The sequence below is a fragment of the Manis javanica genome, chromosome X (assembly GCF_040802235.1).
Source record: "Manis javanica isolate MJ-LG chromosome X, MJ_LKY, whole genome shotgun sequence".
NCBI classification, from domain to species: Eukaryota; Metazoa; Chordata; class Mammalia; order Pholidota; family Manidae; genus Manis; species Manis javanica.
Window position 1 is genome coordinate 17,872,674 of NC_133174.1, and position 18,324 is coordinate 17,890,997.

General features: G+C 40.9%; 1 protein-coding gene across 5 annotated transcripts in view; it reads right to left on the minus strand.

The window, feature by feature from the left end:
* The window catches only part of PCYT1B (phosphate cytidylyltransferase 1B, choline), a 115,779-nt gene that overhangs the window by 61,576 nt on the left and 35,879 nt on the right, over positions 1-18,324 (minus strand). For 3 of the 5 annotated variants that reach the window (XM_037026417.2, XM_073227639.1, XM_037026416.2), the window contains exon 2: positions 3,543-3,642. The exons of 1 other annotated variant lie outside the window; for it this stretch is intronic. In XM_037026417.2, coding sequence (XP_036882312.1) covers positions 3,543-3,642 — 100 coding nt within the window. The remainder of the gene's footprint in view (positions 1-3,542; positions 3,643-18,324) is intronic. One more of the 5 variants, XM_073227640.1, reaches the window with a different exon arrangement.

Below are 18,324 nucleotides of genomic sequence, written 5' to 3' on the forward strand. Positions count from 1 at the left end.
CTATAGTGTGTAGTTTCCCAAGTTTATTTCTCGAGAACTGCCTTAATGAATTTTGCCTTATTTGTGAGCTACCTATACTATATATAGTTTACTTAATTTTTTTAATGTGCTTTTTTAAAAACTTCAACTTAATGTACTTAAAAGCTAGACATCAAGCATTATCAATTATTGAAAATTGTTTTGCTGGCTATAAGTAAAAGGAAATTATGCATTTTATGTAAAACTATGTAAACTTTATAAACTTGGACTCTGCCTTTATCTCAAGACAAAGGAGTGACTCTCTCTTGTCCCAGGATACTTACTAAACCTTGTAGGTTCATAGCTCCACAGCAGGCCTAGTTGAGCTAAGAGCAAAGGTGCCTATTCCAGTTACTCTACTATGTTCCTTCTCTAGAGCTTTCATCACCCTTGTGACCCCACCGATGAGGTCCGGGAGCCAGGAGCTAGGAGCAGTTTGTCGTTACCTCTTTTAGAATTTATATACCAGCCTTGTCTGGGCAGACCTAAGACTGCAAAACATATGGTAGGCAATTGTATTAAGTGATAAAATAGGGCTAGTGCAGGAGATAGTGAAAGACTTCAGTGGTAACCATAGACTTGAAGTGCATGATAAACCCTAAATGGGGGTCTGTTTTATCTTTTTGCTGGAATGCTCAAAGACAGTGCCACAAAATGGTAATTGCTTACCACTATTGAAAATTACCAAACACTTCAAAAGAGTAATGATGCTTTTCCTGTTTTCTTAAAAAGTAGTCCAACAGCAAGATTTAAAAAAAATTCTCTGAGCTTTTCTACTACCCACACAATGCTCCGACAATTATATTTGGACAATTTCCCTATCACTCCCTCCAACCACTACCATCGGTCACTCTTAGGCAGCACTTCTTGGCTCTTGCAGTGTGCTGCCAGGAGAGGCAGCAGCAGCAGCACCTGGACCTTGTTGGCAATGCAGATCCTCAAGCCCCAGCCCAGCCCTACTGAGTCTGAAACTGCTGGTACCTCTAGGGCACGCTAAGCACCTAAGTTTGTAAGCCACTGCTCTTAGGAAACCATGGTCTTCACGGTGTGGTCTAAGACTATTATGTGCCTTCTAGGTAATCAAAAAGCCAACTTTTTGTCACATTTTAACACTGATGTTAGAAGTTCCAAATATAGGAATTTCCAACAGAAGTTTCCTGGCCAGGTGGCCATTAACATCACAAATTCTCTTGCATAAAGTCTCAAGTCCATCACCTGAGATAAGAGGGGAGACTTTCTCTTCTAAGACTGGGAGTTTACCTTTGCTCCATCTTACTCCTCGTGTAGTGACCCATGTTCCACACAGCCCACCACCCAACTATTTCAAAATGCACCTCCATCTTATTCTAGCCTGATTTTCAAGTTTAAACTCCTTGGGGTTAGACAAGGTGCAGATGCCCCATCTCACCCCGTTAACTCGATGCTGGCTCAACGCCAAACTCTCTGATTCTGTTTTCAGAGGACAAGCTCCTTCTTTTGCCCCAAACTTCTGTTTTGTTCATTCACTCACTCATGAAATATTTACTGAGCACACAGCCCTTGAGCACAAGTACCTCTCTAGGTGTCAGTAAAACAGCAGTGAGCATGGCAGACAGCACCATCTCGACAGATCATGGCTACTGTCTGTGCACACACCTTCCACTATCTGGTTCAAAGCCTGAGAGTGTGTTTGCTGAGCTCCATGGTCCGCTGTGGCCTGTGCTCCACAGGGAAGCCCAGTGTGGTGGACACAGCCAGGGCTTGATGTGAAAGGGACTTGGAGTCGAATCCTAGCTCTACCCACTGCCACTTAAGAGCTGAATAGCCCTGTGCAGATTCACGGCCTCTCTGAAATCTTCATTTTCTCATCTGTGAAATACTAAAACTACGAATCACAGAGCTGTGATGGTGAAATGACATGACACGTATAAAAACTTGGTGCAGAGCAAATATGTAATCAAATGTTATTATGAAGCAAACTGTCCTTTGTCCCGTGGATTCTATTAAATGTGGAATGTCTGTTTTTTGCAATGGTGAATGGAAACCATTGTTATGCCATCTTACATGGCTCAAAGCTTACCTGCTCAACTAGGCTTATTTTCCACTCCATTCCAATCAACGGGAATGCCAGTCGTTCATTTAATGCTACACAATTCTCTATCTCTGGGCCTTCACTCCTCATGTTCCACTTGCCCAGAATACCCTTCTACTTTCTGCCCACATGGTCCAAGTCTTACTTGTCCCAAAAGGATCAGCTCAGGTCTGCCCTAAGGTCTTGCCTGACTGCTCCAGGCCCATATGAATCTGCCCTTTCTTAAAACTAACACTTACCATCTGTGGCATAGGATTTTCCCCCTAAGCACATGCATGCATCCTACCGGTGGGTTTTACTTCTTATCTATTTGCCTCTTTAATAGTAGTGAAAGCTCTTGGGAAACAGAGATCATAACTTATAGTTCTTTTTAAATTTCTTCCGTGTCCATCTCTGGTATAGGCTACAGGAGTAAATGAATGAACAAACTCCTAGAGCACAGCCTAAGATCTTTCATTTAAGGCATACTTGGAGAAACTTTTTTAAAACACAGACTTTTAAGAATGGACATAATTACCATCAGTAGATGAATGGATAAGGAAGAAGTGGTACATATACACAATGCAATATTATTCAGCCATAAGAGGAAAACAAATCCTACCATTTGCAACAACATGGATGGAGCTAGAGGGTCTTATGCGCAGTGAAATAAGCCAGGCAGAGAAAGACAAGTATCAAATGATTTCACTCATATGTGGAGTATAGGAACAAAGAAAAAAACTGAAGGAACAAAACAGGAGCAGACTCACAGAACCCAAAAATGGACTAACAGTTACCAAAGGGAAAGGGACTGGGGAGGGTGGGTGGGAAGGGACAGATAAGGGGGAAAAAGGGGCATTAAAATTAGCACACATAATATAGGGGGTGGGGCACGGGGAAGGCAGTACAACACAGAGAAGACAAGTAGTGATTCTATAGCATCTTACTATGCTGATGGACAGTGACTGTAATAGGGTATGTGGTGGGGACTTGATAATGGGGGGAGTCTAGTAACCACAATGTTGTTCATGGAATTGTACATTAATGATACCAAAATAAAAATAAAAATAAAAAAGAATGGACATAATTAGAGTAGTTTAGCTTTGTCTAAGCCCACACAGTTTAAAAAAAGCTTTGGTATTTTTAACTGAATCCAGTTGTCACAAAAACCCTGTAAAGCAGGTATCATTCTCCGTTTGCACAAGAGGAAAGCAATTCAGATCATTCTCGTGACCTGCCCAAGGCTGTAGAACTAGGAAATGGTAGAGCTGGGCTCCAGCTCCGGCCTCCTGCTCATCTTTTACTGTACTACTTTGGTTGCTCTCGGTGTCACTGTTGGTGTTTACCCTTTTTGCACCATGCTATAAATCTCTCAACTCTCCAATTGAAAGTGCTGCTCCAATAATGACAGGCCTTCTGCTACTTTTAGATGGCAGGATGGGGCCCATTTGGAGAACAAGAAGTACAGCCTCACCTGGTGTTCCTAGGCGGGCCTGAGCAATAGTCAGTTTTTCATGGGGTGCTTGGCACTGGCAGCTGGTTTCATCTGCAAATGGGGCAGGTGCAGTCAGGGTCTAGAAGGGAAACAGAAAGGGAATACAGTCGGACAAACTTTCCTGTTGCACTAACTTCCCCTGACGGTTTATTTCTGCTGGCTACACAGACATGAGTAAGAAGCAGAATATGCCCACTGAGTCTTCCAGAGAAATATTGTACTGCTAGGAATGAAAAGAGGGCCATTGTCACGGAAACCTTATTTTGACTGAGGCTTCAGAAATAACAAGAGCACTTCAGTGTTTACGATATGCCAGGTACCAGGTGAGGTGCTCCAGATATGTCATGTCTTCTAGGTCCCACAACACCCTAAGATGGTGTGGGGAAGTTGGGGTTCCTATGGCCAGGATCTTCACTGAACTTAAACCACCTGATGAAGTAACTGGCGTGTTGCTGGGCTACCGCTTCCACACCTTTAGGCAATGAGCCATTATTGCTCTATATAAAGGGCTCGGCCCATGGCTCTGGGAGGCAGAGACGCTAGTGCTCGACCTGCCACGGGAGAACAAGCCGGGTAATAAACCCTTTCACCCCAAAGAGCGTTTTGCAGTCAATTTCTTTGGTCACACTGAATCCATAGAGAACTTGCCCAGGCTGAAACCCATTGGCAAGACAGATGGCTAGATACTTCTACCTTCTGTAGGATAATACCATCTCTGTTTCACAGAAAAGGAAACTGAGGCTCAGCAGAATTAAGAAATGTGTTAAGTCATGCCCTTGGAAAGTCACAATGCTCAGCTTTGAACATTTCACAACCAATGACGAGGGCAGACTTCACATGTAGACTTACCCACGCCCCAGGGTACTCGGCTGGAAGGAATGCCATACCCAGAAGTGTGGCAGACATCGCCTGTATTTCACACACACCAGCCCTGCCAATCACAAACTCTGACGTCTCCTCAGTGCAAAGGCCAAAGCTGTCATCTGTGCCCTGGGAGGGCCTAAAAGCACAGCATTTCTGGCAGGCGGCAGATAACTGCTCCTGTGGAAGCTCCAACAGCCACCAATGGCTGGAGGCCCCACCCCAGGCAGCTGGGGCTGGGGCTCAAGGGAGCGCTGTGAGAGAGATGTAGTCACTTGGAAGCCTGCCCAGGAAATGGCTCTGCATTTTTTAGCCAGCCTCTTAAACTGAAAACCTCACTCTCAAGACAGAGGAAGACAAAGCAAGCGGTATTTTTGCAAACAGGGCAAATGCAATCCAGAGTGGTCCATCTGTACTCTTGGAACCATGTCACTACTGCGGTCATCACTACATCATCTTTGGTATTTTTTTAAGCTGAAATTGACAACTCAGGGTAAGCATTACTCAGGTGGTTGCATCAATTAGTGTTTAGACAGACATAAGTGTCCTTCATTTGGGAAGACTCTACTGAAGAATGAGCTATACATTTGAAGAGGGGCTGTGACCCACTTCTACTACTCATTTATTCATTGACTCATTCAATCACTGGTTTAAATCTATGTCAGGTGCTATCTTAGAACTGGGGATGGGAGGAGAGATAAGACCAATCCCGGTCCCCACATCTCCCCTGCACTGTCAAGCCGCCAGCCTTGCACTCTCCCACACGCTCCTCAGTGTAGCACCTTCCGCCCGGAAGTTGGAGTCCTGCCCTAGAGTTGTTCAGAGACCTCCCAATCACAAGACTTTCTTCATCTCCACCCTCTCAGGGGTTAAAAAAGGGAGGGCTCAGAGTGCAAACCAAGACTTGGAACATGGACTCAGGAAACTTGAGTCCATTACTGGTTTTTTTTCAGATACATTAAGGTAAGCTTGTGGGCCACAGCAGCATTTGTAATGTGGCAAAGGAGTACACTGATGAAGGTGAGACAGGGACCGTGGATGTAGTCAGAGTAGGGTGAGGACCTCCGGAGGGGGCAGGGCTGCATATTTGCAGTCAGAGCAAGGTAACTACATGCATGGAAACCTCCCTACTAAAACTCTATGTTAAACATTAAGCTCTAGAATCATTCTTCAGTGACATCAGTTAATGTTCCCCAGATAAAGAAAAGTAGCACATGTTTTATTATGCTAACCATTTAGAATCATGTGTAAGATTCACTTTAGCATACTAAAAGGCCCAGGCCTATGTGCTGTCTTTCCTCCTTCAGATCTGATGAAGTGATTTTGCAAACTGGGCAACTAATTTAGCAAGTAAGACCAGACATAAACAACACAGTAAAAGGCAAGAAGGATTCCACCTTAAAGATAAGATTGCATTTTAATACCCAAGAAGTTAAGACGGTAGAAATTCTTAACTTACTCTTTAGCAAACAATACCTCAGCCCACCTTGGGGGCTGAGCAGGTGGCCTTGTTTCATATGCTCCCAGATCAAGATGCTGGTATCTCAGAGAGAAATCATCAGAGGAAGTTGCTTGTGTTAAGTTAATTCTAAATATTCAGGGACCACTTAACAAGTCCACACCCCTAAGTTTTTTTCATGTTCTCGAAAAATCCTCAACTGCCTATAAAACCCCTAGACAACGCACCACCACGGGTTCTCTTGTCCCCTCCTGGCGTGAGCCAGGAGCTCTTTCCTCTCACTTTATTTCTAAATAAAAGCCTGAACCTTGTTCTCCTACCTTGACTGTTTGTGAAGCTCATTCTTCGGCTTCGTGAACAAGAACCCCGGCTCCTTAGCCACAAAATTGGGATTCAAATCCCCTTTTCAGCACTTACAGGCTGTGTGTTCCAATCTGGCCTTTCTGGTTGAAAGAAACTGACACTCCCTAAAGTTAGCTCAAGCAATGAAGGGTTATTTTGAGGCCACTCTGACACAGAAAGTGGACAGGGGTGTCGGGGGAGTAAAGGCAGATAAAGGGTCAGTGCCTGGCCCCAGAGTACTCTGCACTGACCTGGTTGCTCTCTGCATGCCATTCTTTCTGTCCCACTCCCATTTACCCTATGTATTTCCACTACATTAAAGTCTCTGCTTGCCTTTTCTCCTCTCTTATAAACTTCAGCCTGAATATACCCATCACAGTCTCCTTGGCTTCCCTTCCTAACACTCATTCAACAACTTCTCATTGAGGCTTTTAGCCTCAATGCTTACCAACTTACTGCATCTTTCCATGTTTCCCAATACAGATTCTTAAGGGAGAATCAGACTGGCCAAACTCTTCTTTTTGAACCAGGCCACAACCAGGATTAACTGGTGTTGAGTCAAGTGCCCTCTTGGGGCCCACCCACTGGCTGGTAAAGGGAGGAGTGGAGAGGGAGGTCATGGGTAGCTTGCCGTTGCCCATTTAACAGGAGCTGTAGTTGGGGCAAGAAATGTGTTTGACTTTGTGTACTCTTAAAGAAGTTCCTTGACTTAGTTGAATGCCCTAAGGCATTTGTCTGTAAAATGGGTACCTATCTCGCAGGGTTGCTGTGAAAAATGGAAAGATGTGTAAAGTACTGGTGCTCAATAAGTTGTGGCTATTATATTACTGCTATTGGTATTGATTATTATATATAATATATAATATTATATCTTATATAATAGATAATGTAGTCCCCATGAAATAAGCAAATTGAGTCATGAATGAACTTTTAGGACACAACCTAAATAGATAAATGGATTGGTGAAAGGGATTAGTTTATATTAATGATTCATTAACCTTTAATAGATGTGAACAGTGAATCTTTTTCACATGATCTAAAATAAATTACTATTTGGAAATATTTTATGTGCTAGTCACAAAGTTTATTAACGAGATAAGGTGTTGCTGTTTTCCAAGAAAGGTGTATTCTAGAGGGCATGAAATCTGGTAATTAAAGCAAAGATAGAGAAAGTTGTAAAGCAACAACAGTTACTCAAAGGGAAAGAAAATGTTTACATGCACTGTATATTTTGTTCTTAATTATTGAGGCCTCAAAGTACAAAAAAGGGAGAAGTGAAGATATGGAAGGCAGAGCGTTCATAAATGAGCTCGTGTGTGCATGTGTGCACACGTGTGCTTGTGAGCATGTGATCACCCTTTCCAGCAGTTGACATGGAGAAGGCCCTGTGCCAGGAATGGGGAGAACACAAACATAAATGAGCCACAGCTTTGCTGTCAACACGGCCAAAACATTGCCTTCCAAAGTAGAGCAGAATTATCTCCTGGGTTTAGAGTCAAGCTCTGCATTCAGAAAGACACTGGTCAAGGCCCAACTACCATCAACTGGCCCTGTGACCTGACACTATATTTTTTTAGTCCAAACACCCCAGAACTCTTTCTTCTCTGAGTCAGAATACATCATTTATTTACAAGGAATTCTATGCTACTCAATTCTGTGTCCTCTTCCAAGAGGCAGACCAACCTCAGGACAATGAGAATAAGATAGCCACAGACTCCAGAGAAGGGCAGGGACTGGCCCAACCTGGCCTCCAGGCTCCACCCTGACCTTCAGGGACTCAGGCTCCCATCCATTCTGTGCCACTTGCCAGACCTGGGATGGTTTCAGGGACCCTCTGTTCTAGGCCCTACATAAGACGTGAAACTGAGGCCTAATAACATAATAGCTAAATCTTAAATGCCTACATAGTGCCATGTATCCATCTATTCACTAAGCATGTTCAGCGTATTAGCTTATTTCATTTGTACCACAACTTTGTGAGGTAGGTAGTCTCCAGGGAACAGAACGGGACCTGCCTCCAACACTGACACCCAGGAGCAGCAAGACGCAACATCAGTGGCAGATCCCACAGAGTCACATAAATTTTTGGCTCCCTTTGAACTGACGAAACTCAGGATTTTTAGACAATTAGGATAGAGAGACCCAAAAGGAGACACTGGACTTCCTGATAATTAGAGAAGAGGGGCAAACAATTAATTGAAAAAGCAGAAGCATGTGACCATATTTTTACCCAGACTTAGTCTAAGTCAGATAAATTACATGTAATTACTGGCAAGTCTTAGCTTAGACTCCATATCACCCAGGTCACTTCACTCAGTGTTTACTAGCTCCTGCTATGTTTCATATGATGCTAGATAAATGGAAGAGAGAAGAAAGGAAGGAACACAATTGGCTCTGGGGCAGCAATCCTCAAAGGTGAGGGGTGACCCTTTTAGAATGGAGGAGCTATTAGCTTGAAAAGACATAATCAATTTTCAATAATTTTATAGCTGGGAAAAAAACCTACCTTTTTTGATAGACATATCATAGAAATTAAGCCTCTGGACTGGAAGAGATCATCAGGGGATACACTATGCCCCATTTAGGAAGCCATATTCCAAATTAAGGGCTGGGGAGGCACATGGAATTTTTATGTTTAGCAGAGAGCAAGGATTTTAAAGGGTTAAGAAGCCCAGGCCCAGCACCCTGGACCTCAAATGGGCAAAGGCCTTGCCAGACCACAGACTTGGAGCTAGACTGCAATAAAACTTTCTACCAAACTTAAGATTTCAGAGCACCTAGTCATTCATTGCATGTGAACACGTTGCCTGTTCGTCATACAAGTTCTGATTATGTAAACTCTAGTACCATATCAAAGCCATATTCCCATCAGGCTTTTTTTTCTTTTTTCGATTAAAGTATAGTTGATAGACAATATTACATTGGTTTCAAGTACGCAACATAGTGATTCAACAGTTTTATACATTACTAAACCTTCAGGCTTTTTAAAGGGGAAGATATTAAGTATTGGGCATTTCATTTGCTGAATGTGTTCAATTGGACATTGTCAAATGTTTATTTAAAAGCTATGAGGCACTATAGAAAATATATGATGCACACATTACTTGAGTGCAAACAATGGTGGGTAGAAGTTGTACCTATGCCATGTGCATCACTGACAACTGATCAGACAGCAAGCTAAAAAACCAATCAGAACTTAGCATAGTACTACTAATGGTGACAGCAGCCACAGAATTTGGTTGTTTAAGCCGTTCTTACTGGGCAACCCAGTTAGCCAGGCCTGCATTCAAATCTCCATTATTTAACATCCATTTAATGTTTAGAAAATCGTTGGTTCTTAGCCTCTCTAGCCTTCAGCGTCCTCATCTATAAAAGGGGGATAATAAAATGATCTACCTCATGAAGCTGTTGTGAGGACTAAAGGAAATGTACATGTGATTAGTATCGTCCTTTAGCCTCTCCAGAATCCACTCTATTCCTACCCTTCTCTGTTCCTTTCCGTACGGCTTCCTATATGGATTGCACCAATGAACTCTGCTGCTTTCAGTTGGGTTGGGTCTACAGGAAGCATGCCAAACACTGGAGGGCAGGACAAGAGTGAGCTCAGGGTATCTGTCTCCATGCTAGGAAGAAGTATGTTGGTTCTGTCCTTTTACCGAAATCCACAGCTCCTGTAAGGGGGCCTTCTCTATAGAACACTTTGCAAAGTTCTAGTAACCACACTCTCCCTTTGCCCCTTCACGCCTAGGGATGGCACCCCATAATGTTCATAGGTCTAGAGTGTATACTACTCCATGTGGCTTCCTTAATCCCTGCCCATGCCTTTGGAAGTAGTCCCTTTATTAAACTCTCTTCCTATTTCTCCTTTAGAGTGAGTCTTCTGTGTCTGAACAGTCTTAACTGATAGAGTATATATAACAGTATGATACCAGTCTCAATAAATGTTAGCTGGCAAATGTTGATGGGGCATGTCATGTCAGAAGCATAGAGATCAACTGAAAAGTGAATTACCAATAGTTAATAAAGTCATAACCATCTCAAGAATGTCTTCCAGTAGGAAAGACTATTATGAGGACAGAGATTTTAATCAGGATATGCAAAAGAGAGAAGAGCAGGACTTCAGAAAGAATCTATACTTCCCCCACATAGGCCTTTTGCCTCTGGACTTACCAGCTTTAGAACCACAAATTCAGAAGTATAAAAAGACATCATAAAACTGCATCCCTCAGGCCCATGCTGTTAGGTTTCTATTTGCCTGTCACTGAACATATTTTTTAAGACCTGATTTTATTTGGGATCAGAGTATTTCAGCCTTTTGAAGATAAAGAGGAAAGAAAAAGTAGATTTTATAGTTGACTATAGACCTAACACACATGAATCACTGGCTTCTTGGACTGTCACTGACTATGAAAAGTCTCATCAGGCAGCTATCAGAAAGCTTCAACAGATGCCAGTGGAGTGGAGGAAAGGGAGGCCCAGGACATGGCTCAGCACCAAGAAATAGCATTTTTCATTTAACTAAGAATGGTATGCACATATTATAAAGTAATAGGCACCATTAAATACAGTACAACAAGATAACTGAGAGGGAAGAATTTCCAAGATATTTTGTTGAATGCAAAAAGCAAGTCACAAAACAGTATGTATAATATGTATACATGTTATGTAGTATGATTAAAGAGAAAGAAAGACATAGGTAATTGTACAGAAATAATTTACAACTGTGCTGTCCAATACAGTAGCCATTAGTCAAATGTGGCTATTAAAACTGAAATTAGCCATTTGCCACATGTGGCTATTAAAACTGAAATTATAATTAAAACTAAATACAATTAAAAAGTCAGTTTCTCAGTCACACTAGCCACATTTCAAGTGCTCAACAACCATGTGGCTACTGGCTACTGTATTAATACAGATATAGAACATACCTGTCATTGCAGAATGTTCTACTGGACAGCAGTGGCCTAGAAGGACACATAACAAACTTACCCAGAGTTACCAATGGGGGAAAAGATGGCATTAGGAGAAGAGATCAAAGGATGTGTTCATTGTTTACACCACATATATTGTTTTATTTACACAATGAGAACACATTCATGTAATATATCTAATTTAAAAATAAACTTTAAAAATTTCCTCTCCTGTGAATTCAGAGATGCAGGAAATTTAATCAAGGATCAGGTGTCCCAAATGTATGTGTGTGTATCATTTGCAGGTAGATATCAAACAGAAAAAAAGGAATACTTTGAAAAACAACTATCATCCATAACTAACTGATAATGATATTATTCTCGGACATTTAAAACTCATTTAAGCTTTTACAAATTTAAATTGTCTTTGTAATATCTATGAGGTATATGGAGGTGTTAAGAAGTAGTCAGACTCTGGATAGATTTTGAATGAATAAAATTCAGAATCGATTGGATACAAACTATGAAAGGATGAGAAGAGTCCACATAACTCCAGAGTTACTGGTCTGAAGAACTGGAAAGATGGCACTGCCATTCCTTAGGATGGGGAAGGCACTGGAAGAGTAGGTCTGAGGGTGTGGGGGACGGGTGTGGGGGACAGGATGGGAGAGTAAGAATTCCATTCTCACACATTTGATTTGACATGCCTACTAGATCTCCAAGTGGAGATGTTGGGTAGGCAGTTGTATTGACAAGTCTGGAGTTTGGGGCAGAGGACTAAGCTAGTGATACAGGTTAAGAAGCAATCAGAATATAAATGATATTTAAAGCCACTAGACTAGATTCATTCATTCAGCCAAGGGCAAAAGTTCAGGCTTAAGAGAGGTCCTGGTCATCAGATGAGGAGACACTGTATATTATGGCCAGTCTTCCCCCACTACTGGACAACAGGGACTTGGCCTGTCCTGTTCATTGCAATATCCTTACTTTCTAGGGAAATTTCTGGCAGACAGAAGGTCCTCAATAAATAATTGTAGAATGGGGGAATTTAAGTCACTGGAAAGAGATTAATTATTGATAAAGAACCAGAGAGAGAATGATTATTAATAAAGATTCCTGATAAAGATTAAACTCAGTAGGAAAATACAATTATCAGTGTTTCATAATTTTTCTTACCATCATCATAAGATATACTATAGAAAACCTGGGAAAATAAAGATAGGAAAGCAAGGCTCACCAATAATTCCACTTCCCAAATACAACCCTTGTTAATGATTCCTATATTGCTCTTCAGGCTTTCTGATATGTTACATATACATAGTAACAACTTTGGAATCTTACTACATAAACAGCTTTTTTCACTCAGTATGTCAAGATTATTTTGTCATTTAAACAGTCTTCAATCTCACTTTTTTTTAAAGAGACTGTTTTTTAGAGAAGTTTTAGGTACACAGAAAAACAAGCAATAGGCACAGATTATTTCCCATATACTTCTAATTTTGATAGCTATAAAATGTTCCACTGGATTGGAAAACTATAACTCATTGAAATATTTCACTTCTGCTGAATATTAAGTTGTTTATATTTTACTAACATAAATAACATTCCTCACATAATTCTGAACCTCTGATTATTTCCTTAGGATAGATGCCTACGAGCAGAATTACTTAGATCAGGGGTATGAGCATTTTAAAGATAAATAACTGAAGAACATTTTACCATATATTGGTAAACTATGTTCTACAAAAGCTGTACCACTTATACACACATTACAATGTATGAAAACACCTATCTTGCTTCCTTCTCACTGGCACTGAGTATTATCTTTGTCAACTTTATAGACCAAAAAAAATGGCTTCATGCTGATTCAATTTGCATTATTTTGATTACAGGGAAGATTGAACATTTTTCAAATGTTTATTAGCCATTTGTATTTCCTTCTGAGAACAATGTGTCCTTTGCTCATTTTCCTGTTGTTAAGAGTAAGTATTTTGAATTTAGTGAAAAGTAAAATAATAGCACAGTCAAAAAATTATCTTTTAAAAAATACATTTTCCAACTTTATCTGGAGTCCCCTCATAAGAAGTCCATTCTCTAAACCAATGCATGAACAACCACATCTAGGTCAGGCTGGTAATTACTACCCTTCCAGCAATCAGGGATCAGAATTGTCATTACATCCTAGGGATATAGGCCTCCTTTAAACACTGACCACCCATAAGCCATAACTCCCCTGTGTGGCTACCTTCCAAACACAAAGCAGTGGATTTCCAGCAGCTGGAAGACTCTTAGTACTGTAAATAATACCGCATTTCCTTTATTCTAAAATGTACATTTTCTTCCACACTAACATCTCTGAGAATAGGAGGGTGTCTTACAAGAAAATCAGTGTTGGCAATTTTCTGACATTGTAACACCTCTGAGATGGAAGTGTACCTCATAATTAATGGCATCTGAGAGTCATGAAATGCAGAGATGGTATTAACAATAGAAAATAATCTTTGCCTAGAGATAAAAAATTCCATACCCTAAATCAATTTTGTTCTTAGGCAATTGAGCTTAAGGAGCTTATGATGAACATCAGTAACAATCATATCTCATTCATATCCCATCTCCTTCCTCAAAGGACTGGAGGTGACCTTAAAAAAATAAAATCTGAAAGTTTAAAATGAGAGTTGCAAGATCTGGGATGATGGGGGAATTACGGTTTTCAATAAGAGGTCAGGGGTGAGATGAGCACACAGGAAGCTCTGTCACACTCCTCTACAGTTCAGAGAGGGGGGCCGCAAAAATGGCTTTAAGCTCCCAGCAGTCAAAGCAAAGAGGAAGACAAAGTTAATATTGTCTTTAAGCAGAAAACAAAATCACTGTTGAGGAGAAGCACAGCATTTCTTGATACCAAATTTTATAGGAATTCCTCCCCTGGTGCCTCCACAAGGGGCCCGCAGGCTGATGCCATAGAGACATGGATATACTCAACAACGGCCCCCTGATAAAGACAATCCTGTTTTTTGTGTTCGTCTCCGTAACACCCTCCATGCAAGGCAGAGCCTCAGAACCAGAAAAAACAGTTCAGGAAAGCAGTTCTACAAGGGGCCAAACATGCAGTGTGAAAATGCAGTTCTCTCCACGGCTGGATTCCCAAGGACACGATTTAGAATATCAAGGCCAGGGTTTTCTAACGTGGGATGGGCAAGAAAACCCATCAGAGAGCAACACTTGTACTTAGATTTTGTATTAAAAAACAAGACAGCAGGCATTATCAATATCTACTTCTAATAACCAGATTTACACTGGTGCCCCCAAGGAAAAATGTGGCCTGGATCCCCCTGACATTTTCGTGTGCTTTCAGCGTATTGCAGTATAATGCAGTTCATCCGGGCCTACACAGTGCATTTGTGGATTATATTATCTAGTTTTAACTAAACCAATGCTCACAAATCAGCAGGTAGCTTAAAATATTTCCCACAATGAATAGAAAAGCAAAGATAATACAAGTGCAGGGAAACAAGACAGTGGCAGAGCCGACCCTTCTGCTCCTTGTATGAATTCTGCATCAGCCACATGACCAGGTGTGAACAATGAGGACCTAATCAGATCTGACAAGAAGACAGCTGAATCGGCAATTATCACAAACAAGACTATTTGAAATATCTGCTACCATTAGCATTAAACTTCACCTGGAGCGTCCATTGTACCTTGAGATATTAGCTAATGATGGGATGAAGCTATTGTAATTGCCATGATACTTAAAAATGAGGCATCCAAAACAGGAAAACAAACCTCTGTGATTTTTTTCAGCAACGTTTCAAGACATGTGATACTCAATCCAGTACTTCACCAACTACTGTTACATGTAATGATAAATGTTTAGGAGCCTGTTTCGAGTTTCTACAATTCAATAGAAAAAAACCAAAAGTCTCATACCATTGCAGAAACACCTGCTCTTCATGCCACAGTAAAACAAGCTGATCTAATGTGTAGGAAAAAGAAATGCATGTCAAACTAAAATGCGTTCCTTTGTCAGCAAATATATTTAGAAGACATATAGAAAACATTGCTGAAGACTGGAAGAAACAAGCATTAGAACAAATTATGCAGTGTGGGAGGTTTGCTATACAATTGGATAGAAGTACAGATACTTCTAACGTCTCAGCCTGAGGTATTTGCTAGATTCTACTTCAATAATAAACCCTCTTTTCCCTTGAGCCACTAAAGGAAAGATGTTCCAAAAAAGAAAGATTTTCCAAAGATGTTCCAAATAAGACTGATGGTGCAAAGTGGATGACTTCTTAAATAAAAACAGTATTTTACAGAAAAAACTGTGTTAAGTACTCCTACCAATGAGGTGATTGCTTTGCTCCTAGACCCCAATCTCCCTCCTATTTGAGAAATGCTTCTCTGTCTTTTTTTCATGACCCATCCTCTACTGACTCTCTAGATGTTGTTTCTCAGGGTTCCAAAACCAGCTCTTATACAGAAATAGGCAGATACAAGGAGGATTCCAAGAGCTTTAATTATAGCTCTTCTATTTTTCTCTCCCTTAAAACCTGATAGGCTGCCTCATGGCCAGTTATTTTCTCGAATTTGCCCTATAGCAGAATTATCCTGAGGCACTCTTGGTAGCTAACCAATTCCATCCACTTCCTTCTGAGTTTGGATACTGTGAGGCCAGGCCATTGTTAGAAAACACAAATAGATTGGGTGCGATAAATTTTAATTCATAGATTACCTGACTAGGGCTGGACTCGCCCTAGAAATATGGCAAATTTAGGTCAAGGGCTTACCTACATGCTCTTCGGAACCTGAAAGGGCTGAGCACATTGAAGGTCTGTTCGCAGTCAAGAGTGTAACTCTGGGGAGGATCTGATACCATTCCTTAGAGTGGTATCTATTAGACCACCAGAATTGTTTAGAAATGGGAAATATGTTGTAGAGTGCACTCCCTCTCTGTTACTGTGGTCAGAATATCTTTAAACTTTGTATTAGTGAACAATGTAATACAGAAATGTGTGCATATCCTAAGTGCATGACTCCGTGAACTTTCACAAGCTGAACACACATAACATCCAGATCACGTAACCAACTTGATCTGCGCCACCTATCCTGCGCCCCTTTCACTATCCTGCCTCTAACATCAGAGATAAGTTTGCCTATTTTTAAGATATTTAATAGAAATGGAATTGTGTGGTATATATTCTTTTGCATCTGGCTTCTTTCATTCAATATTATGTTTGTGAGATCCATCATACTTTTGTAGGTAGTTGCAGTTTCTTCATTCTCACTGCTGTGTAGCATTACATTGTGTGAATACACTACAGTTATTTATCCATCCCACTTCTGCTGGGCATTTGGGTAGTTTCCAGCTTGGGGTTTTTATGAATGCTGCTAAGAACACGCTAACACTAGTTTTTGGTGGCAATATGTACCAATTTCCTAAGAGTAGAAGTGCTGGGTCAAAAGTATTTACTTTGAATTTCTAAATTTACTACAAAGAGCCTAGACACCTGATTTGTTTTCACTCCTGGTCCTGAAAGTGGAAAATGTGACATGGGAGAGTGAAATACAGCATTTCTCAAAGTGCATCCAAACACATCTTGCTTCCAAATCACCCGTGAGTGAGAGCAGGTGATTCTCTGCTAATGTTGGAGAACTGTGTGTAGTGCAAACAGAGGGTGTGAACAGTCAGACAAACTAATTTTAAATCCCAGCTCTATCAGTTAGCATTTGATCTTTGGGGAATTACTTCATTCTTGGTTTCCTCATGTATAACATGGGGTGTAGTAATTCTTATTTCACAGGTCTGCCATCTGGTTAAATGAGATAGCATGCAGAAGGCAGTCAGCACAGTGCCTAACACAGAGTGCACTCTAAATCGTTGTTTCATTCCCCCACTTGCCCATGGAGACACATGAGTGAGTGACATCTCGAGCCTTGAACCCAGCCAAGAACAATTAGCTTACAACTAAACAATATAGAGATACAATAGAATTTATTATTATGTGACTGTGCCTACAGTCAACATTAGATACACTTGAGATGAAGCCCAGAAGCCTGCATGTACCAGGAACACACTTTCAATGTCATTTGGTTGACAATGGGCTGTGCATGTCATTCTTGATGCTTCTATTAACTTATTATTGTTGTTGTCATTTTTATAAAATGTCCTTTTTAAATAGCCCTCAGCATCTTTTTGCATCTGTGTCAGGTTCAACGTGCATGAATTACTGAGTAGAAAACAAAAACACCAAGTCAAAGACTTTGGAGGGAGGGAAAAGATTATATGAAAATGAGTCCTGCTCACTGGGCTGGCCCTGTGTGGCCCTGCACATTATTACACAGGCACGCACTACCAGGGTTTGCTGCTTTATTTTCTAATCACTGTGTTTTCAAGTGTGCCTTCAAGATTGTTGAGTGCTAAACTCTCTTTATCCCCAAGCAGGGTCAGCTTCCCCAGTCTCCCATACAACCTGGTTCATGCTGAGATAAAGAGGAAGGTAGGAATGTTAAAACAATAATGCTATGGTCGGAGGCCAGGAACGGGTAATCAGATTCTAGCAAGGTAGAGGCTATTACCTGGGAGATTATTGGAAGAAAATAGGCCTAGCTTGCAATGACTTAGCTTGCTCCTACCTTCCTTGCTTTCTCCTTTTCATCCTGCCCCCAGTGATCAGATAGAATAAATCTTCTATATTTATTTCACTGAGGGGCACTGAGAAGCTTTGTGTGGGCATCAGCAAAAGACACAAGAATTTTAGGACCATGGCCTGACCCACTGTTGGACTTTAACCCCCAAAATTAAGCTTGGATGGATCGCACTGGTTAGAGAAGGCCCCTGTAGTTCAATGCCATAGTGCCATGCTTCAAAGAAAATGCAGTATCTCGAAATTCAGTATTATGAAATAAGTTTGCAGGCTATTGTTCACATTAAGGAGAGAGTCAACATAGGATTCTCTGAACTATAACTAGAACATTCAATATATGATTCAGAATACATTCCAACTTTCTGAAGAAGCATCTGAATAAAATGGAAGACAACAGAATGGTTTGTACAATACTACTATAAAGTTCCACAGTATTCTGTAAACAGCTATAAATTCATATTTAGCCAGTATGTCTTATTATAGATCGCTCAACTTTTTACCCCAAATGGATAAAACCAAAAGGATGTGAGGAAGAGGGCAGCCCT